The sequence below is a fragment of the Cryptotermes secundus genome, unplaced genomic scaffold (assembly GCF_002891405.2).
Source record: "Cryptotermes secundus unplaced genomic scaffold, Csec_1.0 scaffold223, whole genome shotgun sequence".
Classification (NCBI taxonomy): domain Eukaryota; kingdom Metazoa; phylum Arthropoda; class Insecta; order Blattodea; family Kalotermitidae; genus Cryptotermes; species Cryptotermes secundus.
In genome coordinates this window covers 1,011,506-1,020,451 of record NW_019742556.1, presented here as the reverse complement: position 1 = coordinate 1,020,451, position 8,946 = coordinate 1,011,506, and the positions used below count along the sequence as shown (strand labels likewise).

General features: G+C 38.3%; 1 protein-coding gene and 1 long non-coding RNA gene across 3 annotated transcripts in view; both read left to right on the top strand.

Moving 5' to 3' along the window:
• LOC111873328 (26S proteasome non-ATPase regulatory subunit 12) overlaps positions 1 to 2,263 on the top strand; it is a 13,315-nt gene extending 11,052 nt beyond the window's left edge. For both annotated transcript variants that reach the window (XM_023867960.2, XM_023867959.2), the window contains exon 9: positions 1,318 to 2,263. In XM_023867960.2, the coding sequence (XP_023723728.1) occupies positions 1,318 to 1,542 (225 nt within the window). In that variant the 3' untranslated portion in view covers positions 1,543 to 2,263. The remainder of the gene's footprint in view (positions 1 to 1,317) is intronic.
• Positions 2,264 to 6,014: 3,751 nt separating this feature from the next.
• Positions 6,015 to 8,946, top strand: part of LOC111873318 — a 153,920-nt gene continuing 150,988 nt past the window's right edge. Inside the window, exon 1 of the long non-coding RNA XR_002844373.2 lies at positions 6,015 to 8,275. This is a non-coding gene — a long non-coding RNA (uncharacterized LOC111873318). The remainder of the gene's footprint in view (positions 8,276 to 8,946) is intronic.

The following is an 8,946-nucleotide window of genomic DNA, read 5'->3' as shown; positions in this document are numbered from 1 at the left end:
TAGCTTCAGAGCAAACAAAACACATCATTCATAACAGAAACAGCTCGCAATAGCCACAGGAACGTTGCTGCAAGACAGGCATATGTAACGACGACTTAGCGCTCTTAAACGCGTGTGTCATTAAATACAGTCCTCCTGACAACAGGCCAGTGAAAAATCTAACAATCTACAGCAAAACCATCAATTATTATGGGCGTTATAACATACGTGTGCAGCTGGACGAAACATACACGTCGAACCCCCCCAGACGATTTAAATCCCTGATGAAACATACACGACGAACCACGGCAACGGGTTAAGCCGTGGGTCCCGTGTCTAAGATTTACGGCACATAAAAGAACCTCATGTCTCTAGGAGACCTCTGAGCAAAATTAGGCCAAGTTTCCCGCCCAACTAGTTTGCAGTTCCTCCAGTAGATGGGGGAAGTATCAGGTACCACTGCCAGAGGAGGGGGGACCTCTCTGACAGAAAGGGACTAAAGTATTAGATACCACTGCCAAGTAGAGGGTAGAAACCTTGCTGGCAGAAAGGGACTAGGAACCCCTGCCAAAGGAGGGACGACCTCGCTGACAGAAAGGAACTAACTATTAGATACCACTGCCAGTAAGAGGTTGGAACCTCCCTGGCAGAAAGGGACTGATAGTAAGCACCAGTACCGGTAGGGTATGGAGACAGTAGAAATTAAAAGGGGACGCACAATGGACCAGTAACTGGTCTAAGCGCATGGGGAAACCCACCCCCTCAATACGGAATACGGAATAGTTTAATTTTGGATAAAGTAGAAAAAGACTGTTATGGTATAACGCTATTCCTCATTTTGTGTAGTGGTCTCCTTATTGTCTCTTCACCAGCATGATGGATTGATCCGGCATGAAGAAATATGTGAAATTGCTGTTTGTGGTAGCATCATTGCTGAATGTAAAATTATAGTTTGTAGATCCTTATTTTTATATTTTTAGACTGGCACTGTAGCAAGCATTCCCTGAAATTAATATGCTCTTTATTTCTTCATTAAGGAAATTTGTATTTGTTCACTGTCATTATGAAGTATTTGAACTTTGCCGAACTTTCAAAAGATTTATTAGCTATCTTATATTCTTATTTTATACTGTATTCTGGTGAAGTGGTGTTAACATATACTTCATTTTTTCAGCATTTATGTGAAACATTACACACAGCTTGTAATGGTTTGCTAACCAGGAAGGTAGATCAGTTCATTACAAAATAACATCTCTTTGCTGAAATAAGGTACAATGATTCCTGATTCTGTTTGTTGTGCATTCACATTGACCTTCTGTGCTATGTTTAATGTTTCAGGAAACAGAGGATTTCTTATCAAATCTTGTAGTGAACAAGACTGTTCTAGCCAAGACAGACCGACCAGCTGGTGTAGTGAGCTTTACACAAAGCAAAGATCCAAATGATGCTCTGAATGACTGGTCCAATCACCTCAGTTCACTAATGCAACTTGTGAACAAAACAACGCATCTTATTAATAAAGAAGAAATGGTTCGCAAACACTTGCTGGCTGTTAGAGAATGAACTGATGTTGATCCTATAGCAGCCTGTTACTTTGCAGTGTCAAAAGTAGCGAAACCCTCTTAGAAAGATCTTCTCTTGTACGTTTTTCTGAGAGTAAATTTGTTTTGAAATACTTAATACAATTTTTGAAATGTTTGTATAAACATTTTGTATACAGACTAGTTCATATATTTCTCAAAAATTTAAATTTTTGGGTATGGCATACATTAAAATAAGGTAATGTGACCTAGAATTTGTTTAATAATATACATCATGCAATTGAACTTCAATTCGAGTTTTCTCAGGGTTTTACGTAGTTTAATGTTCAGATTGATTGTCCCTCATAGAAATGGGAATTTCATTATATTGAGTTGTAACAGTTACAAAGGTAAATATATAAAACAATAAAAATTGTTACATTCATATTTCTGCTAAGATCTTGATGCAGTATAGCAATGTAGATACATGATATTCATCAGTTATATTTTGTTTGGTAGCGCAGTCAGTGTAGCAACTGGCTGTGGGCTGGATGGCTGAGAGGTCAGAGTTAGTCCTGGTAGGGGTAAGAATTTTGTCGTGTCCATGTTGTTCAGACCAGGTCTGGGGCCCACCTTCCATCCTGTCTAGTAGATATCAGGGTCTCGTTTCCTAGGGGTGAAGTGGCTGGGGTATGAAGCTGACCACTGGCCTCCAACTAGTGCCAACATCAAGAATATGTGGATCTGTTCATCCACTTCCCCATATGTCTTCATGGCATAGTGCTTAATTAGTTAAGCACAGGGACAAATTTGCCTTATTTGATAAATAGATTTACATAAATTAAACATATTTCTCCTGCCCTAACAACTGCTGTTCATAAGAATTGGAGTAGTGACTTACAGAAAACTTTGTAAGAGGGTTTTGCTATATGTGTTATTTTCAGTGATGAGACTGCAGAAGCCGGAGGATTCCAACACCCTGCTCACTTACTGTAATTTACCAAGGACAGTGAAGAGAACCTTTTTTTAAGGAAACTGTATTATTGGAGAGAAAAAATATAAGTAGTTTACATTTATTGACTCATCTGCTTTGGCACCCACATTTACATTAGAAGCACATAAAAATGCGGCATAAAAAAGCATGAATTGAATTTGCCCTACTAATTTGAATGTTAATTGTTATTATGCCTGAATATTTAAAAAATTATGACAGAATTCTATGTCATTTCATTAGATTAGTACATCTGAATCTTCCATGCTACATGTACGAAGTATTGTTAATCTGACATTTTCAGGACCGTGAATAATGGTCCATTATAAACAGTGAATGGAAACATTCACATGTAGAGCAGTAGTTTGTGTTACAGTGGGACCTGTGTTAGAAGTGTTAGTGCCTAACAGTTTCTCTTAATTCTAATTTAATGTGGAATCATTTTAATTATTCATCTTTGGTTTGAATGGCAGACTAGCTAACATGGGCAAGAAAACCTTGAATAATTTTGTTGAAGTTACTTTTTGTGTGGTAACTTAATACACTAATTTATAATTTCATTTACCCTCTGATATTTATTTTGTTCATGCCACTAAAAAATTAAAACCTCACTTTACAGAGACTATAACAGGGGTGTAGAACAAGTTCCTCAATGCTTAAGAAATAAGTACTTGCAATATATACATACGCGAGATACAGTTTGAAGGTTTGACAGTGCTGTCCTGGTAAATGTATAGCATTATGTTAAAAGTAATTTAAATTTGTGATATTTGCATTGTTTAAGTGTACTGTATATGCAGATTGATTTGGTTTTGATTTGTGAACAGCAGAATCTTGGAATTGTAGTTTGTGACTTCATGTAATGATGAGTTGTAGAAGTAAATTTATATTATTATAGTAGATGAAGTTTGGTAATACATTTTTTAATTATATAACATGTTTGTACTCAAAGTAATAGTGTACATTTAAAGATATTAGAATATTATTGATTTGTAACTTTGAAATTCAGAAATGCTGAACAAGTAAAACCTAACTTCGAAGATAAATTTGTCGATACAGTGTTAACTTCTGAAGGACTGAGCATTTACATTCCTGCGTCACATCCTGGATAGCATTTTAATTAGGAATTTAAATTATTTAAAGCAGTGAGACACAGTTAAGGTTTGTTTGGGGACCAGTGAATACGCTAAACTGAGGAATGTCTTGAATGGAGGAAATTCAACATTTAGGTTATTGCTTTGTCATTATTTACCTTCAGCAGTAAATGAGGGAAGCCTTAAACTGAGGAACATTAAATAGGTGTTGCCATTTACATTAAGAGCATTAGCATATATGTATTATTGCTTGTGTCTTATTTGCTAAAATTGTTTCCCTTCTAATATCATTAAGTTAGTAGGATGAACCAAGTGGCAAAGATTCCCAAATGACTAGCATAAATATTGTTTGGTTCCTTTTTTGTTCCCATATCACAGAATACTTCCTTCACATGAAATTCAGTATAAAAATTAGGAGTTTATTTCAGTTAAAGTTTCATTTCAGTCAATCCTATTAGTACTATAATTGTTTAATGCTGTCTGGAATACATAACACCTGCCGCTGTTGACAGGTACATTTTGCTTGAGGTTGTAAAATGCATGGGACAGTGGTAGCTCCCAGCCAGTTTCTTGATTGTCATGTTTACTATGAATGCTGTAAGCTTTCAATGTGAGCAGAATTTAAAAATTTAAAATGTACAAAATAATGTTGAAACCAAATTTTGGTGTGTGGATGAGAAATATGACCCATGACTGAGAAAGATAAATAAAGTTGTGTTAAGTACAGCACATGGGAGGGGACAATTTTGAGGAAGGTATTTCAAAACTAACCAAGAACAGATACAACTGTATAAAGCCCCATGTGAGGTTTGCAGTAGGGAAAAGTAAGCATCTGTCATAAAGGAATTGAACACTCTTAAGAGGACTGTAAAGCTAAGGAGAAAATAAATATAAGCTTTAATTTCATGTATGGGTAATCATACTTCAAATTTCTGCTGTATGTGTTGTAGTTGTGCCTATGTTTCAATGGAGTTCCATAGATCACTGTTGCATTCCTGTAAGGCCATGATCTTTGTTTGTGGAAACTTGGAACCACATGATCTACTTAACAGGAGACCTCTGCAAACAGAACATGCGTTGCCTGGTGTACTTATTTCTATATAGATGGTAGTAGTGCAGTGTAATTTTGATTGACCAATGACAGAAAAGTTACTTGAAATTTTAGTGATTGAGATGTGTTTGTTGACTTGATAATTTATGTACTTATTGTGTAAAAAGGCTTGCATTTGTATGTGTACATATGGTGAAGCTGTCTCTGTAACGGGCTCTGGAGGCCTGTAGTGTTGAGAGATGTCGAGGCTCCTACAATTTATGGACAATTGGCTCACAGTTGATGGTGAGGTTGTCAGCCTTATGTGCCGGCTGCCATTTACCCATGGGAAGATTTCTGGTACTCATTTCTGATAGAGGGTGAGTCCATAGTGTGGCTGGTAGGATTAGGTCAATTGTAAAATCCCATGACCTCATCGGGAATTGATCCAATGACATTCTGGCTTGTAGCATAGTGCCTCAACCAAGTATGCTGCTGCATGTTACATGGACATATGTATGTATGAAAGGGTAGGCCTGCTCGGCCCTTGCACTTAGACCTCAGTCGCCCATTGTGCTTCCCTTTTTTTTAATTATTCCCTCAGCAACCCAATGCTTCGGATGAAGTGCAGGATTTTGGACGTGGGGCCGTCGAAATAGTCACTTGGTTCCATAAAGTACTGACCCAAGTGACGTCTTAAAGAAGCTAAAGCCTCACATTCACGCAGGACGTGTGTGACTGTTTCATTTTCTATCTGACACCTCTCACAAGTGGAACTATCACTTAGTCCCAGTTTGAACAGGTGTCCTTTGAGGTGACAGTGTCCTCTAAGTAGTCCTGCCACCCATCGTAGCTGGTTCCTGTTGAGCTTCAACAGTTCCTTCGCTCTTTTATCAGAAGGTCCTCGTATGAGTCCCTTAGCTTGCCTGAGTCCAGTTAAGGATTCCCAGTATTTCTTATGTTTTCTGTTAGTCCAGTCCCTGATTGCCTGTTTGGCAACTTCAAGAGAGATGCCACAGGCTGGTTCAGGTCCTATGAACGGATGTTCAGCTCCAATTTTAGCTAATTGGTCTGCTGCTTCATTTCCAGCAATACCCTCATGCCCCGGCACCCATATCAGTTGTACCCTGTACATGGACGTAAGTCAAGAATATAATTGCTATGATAAACATAAGATAACATTTCAGTAATATATTTGTCAGTACTTACTTATGGAGCTGAGCCCTTCTTGAGGAGAAGCCAAATCTGCAGCTACCCAAGAATTTTCCAGCATTTTATGGAACCCAAAGGTTCATTACCATGTTTGCAAGAGCCGTCCACTGGTCCCTTCCCTAAGCCAGACCAGTGCAATCCATACCATTCCATTCTGTCTCTCTTAAGATCCATTTTAATATTGTCCAGCCACCTATGTCCTGATGTTCTCAGTGGTCTCTTTCCTTCTGGCTTTCCCACCAATATCCTATATACATTCAATATTTGTCAGTAGTTGACTAAATATGTTACAATTACCACTGTTCACTGCCAGCATTTTCACTTACAAATGGAGTTCAAGTTGTCTGGAAAGTGTAAACTGTAGCAACCATACAGTGTTTGAATATTTTTATGGATTAAACTTGATTTTTCTAGTAATTGTGATTTTCTTTTTACACATGGCTGAGCCCAGGACAGAAGGAGCACTGCCCTCAGAGGCCTTAGTATAACTTATGTGAGGAGGATGATGTTATTTTTCTCAAGAATGTGCTCTTGTGTCTCAACCCATCAAATGCCTCCTCATCCCATTGTCACACACAGCATAATACCACACTATTAAAATGGCTTCTCAGTGTGCAAAAGCAGATAGAAGTTTGTTTTGTCTGGTTTGTTATGACGAAGGCACTTGACTCAACCATAACATCAGTAACCCTGCCTAGGACTTGTAAAACTAAATAATTTTCAATGTGTTTGTAGTACAGGTTGTGAGCTTGGTATAGTGACAGGCTATGGGATGGCTTTCGGGGATTTGATTTCTGGAAGGGACAGGAGGTTTTCTTTGTATTACACTGCATCCAGACCAGGTCTGGGGCCAACCCAGCCTCCTATTCAGAGAGTACCAGAGGCTCTTACCATGGGGATAAAGCAGTCGGTGGGTGAAACTGAACACTCATTTCCATCTAGTGCTGAGGTCAAGTATGATGGAGCTGTACCTTCACTTCCAAATACGTCTTCATGGTTTAGTGCCAAATTAAGCACAAAGTAAAGTTTACCTTACTTTTGAAATCGGCACTTCGGGCTTATAGGTGTATGACTACCGGTTTCTGACATATTCGTAGGGAATACATATTGTTTACGGTGTTTGTAACAGGCTGTCATAAGTTTGCGGCATGAAAGTGTGAATAGTTATAGTTAGACTGCAGTAAGGGACTGTGAACCATTCGTAATCGTTCCAGTTATTATTGTCCGCTGAAATACTAGTAAAATTGAACTGTATTTTGACTGGCTTCATTGTAGCACATATTTGCGTTGCGGGATATTTTTTTCTGGGCTTACATGCACATGTTGCTTCAGTTGGTAGTGTGAAGTTTAATCGACTTTGGTGAATATTTTTGAACGAGTTATACTTCGAGAGTGGAGGAAGATAAATACGAGGATATAGTCTGTGTGTGTTTGAATTTTAAAGAATTGCTTATGAAAAGAAAGCTGGAGTTATATGCACAAATACATCTAATCGTTGTGATTTTCCTTACGTGTGTGACGTCATTAGTCTTTAAATACTGGTAATCAGTTAATAATGGTAATGGTTTGAAGGAAGGACCTCGCCGCATTCCTCTTTCATGATTAGCTATTCGCCCCGTGATACCACCTGAGGGCATAATTTGCGGGAAATGTCTTCAGGTTTCAGTGGTACCGTTGCCATACAGCGTGTCATAAGACGGATTTGATGCCTATTATTGCGGCAAATAATGACGCTTGTTACGGAGGTGCATAGCGTTTTTGTGGTTATGTTTTCCTCTCTTGCAGTCGTTGCATCTTACTTCGGGTTTGTACGGTTCAGGTCTAATAATAATATAAAAATGCGTGGCCTATAAACCTAAATATCATAGAAAACATTAGTTCGTCATTATCCTGCATAGACCTAACTCATTCATTAGTCGTGATGTTCATTTATTTGAGATATAATAAATCTGCTGTTGCGAAGTTATTGAATATGTCACATTGCGTAGTCTATGGTGACCTGTCTTTGAGGCATATGGTAAGACTGAGATTCAAGTTCATGTAAAGTAAGGCCTGACTGGTACGCACCAAAGTTACGAGTAGGTTAGCCTTGTAGGTGTGAGTGCAGGACTTCACAGTACAAAATTCAGTGGAAATCCGACTATTGGTTTCATAGATTAAACATTTGGGCGGATAGACGGTTCTATTCGTTTAATTTTACTGTGATTTATGCAAATAATTAATAAAAGTAATTGGCCCTGGAAGAATTCACGTTAAATAGAGGCACGACTGAAGAACTTAACAAGGATGAATTCAAGATCCATGTGTAATGTGTGACATTTTACGCTGTTTGAAGACTCCGTGGTACAAAGAAGTTGATTTCAGTGGTTTGCCGAAAGTGTATGCTACTGAATCGTAAAGCAGCAATGTGATTTGGAGCCCATGCGTCTTAAAAGCGATCCACAGAACTGTGAGTATATTTGACGTTTGTTATCAATTAATTAGTTTATGTAATGTAATTTAGTTCGTTTGGCCTGGTATTTTAAGGTAAATAAATTAATAAGGATGAAATCGGAAGGAAATACAGGGTGACTCTAAATTATTGACGGGGTTTCCATTTATAGGCCACGGAAACCCCAATAATATTTATGTAGAATCACTCTGTATAATCTGCATGTGGCAAATGAAAACTATATATTGAAAACATGAAGGAAAGGAGGTTTTTGAAACCAATAGGTAGATAGATTTTAGAAGAACGGGATTTGAAGGCGTGTAATTGATACAGTGGGCTGAGGGCAGGGTCCCGTGGCCTCCTGTGAATACGGCAATGAAGACTGGATGTAAATAATGAAATCTTTTGTCTTGCTAAGTAAATCCATTTTTTGAGGACGGAGGCGCGATGGAATTCTGCGATGAAGATTGTGGATTGTATAGCCTATATAAAATTGGAAATATTGACAGCAGGTAACATTTCGAAACTGCATATTCGTGAGCTCTTTTCACGGAGAGAATGACCTGGAGTCACCAAGAAACGGAACGTAGGGACTTAATTGCCAGAACTATTGCTTAGTGTTCAAGTGGCCCTGAGTTCGAAACTTGAGGGTGTATTATAAGAGGTCGGATGGGGCGTGCCATAGCTCT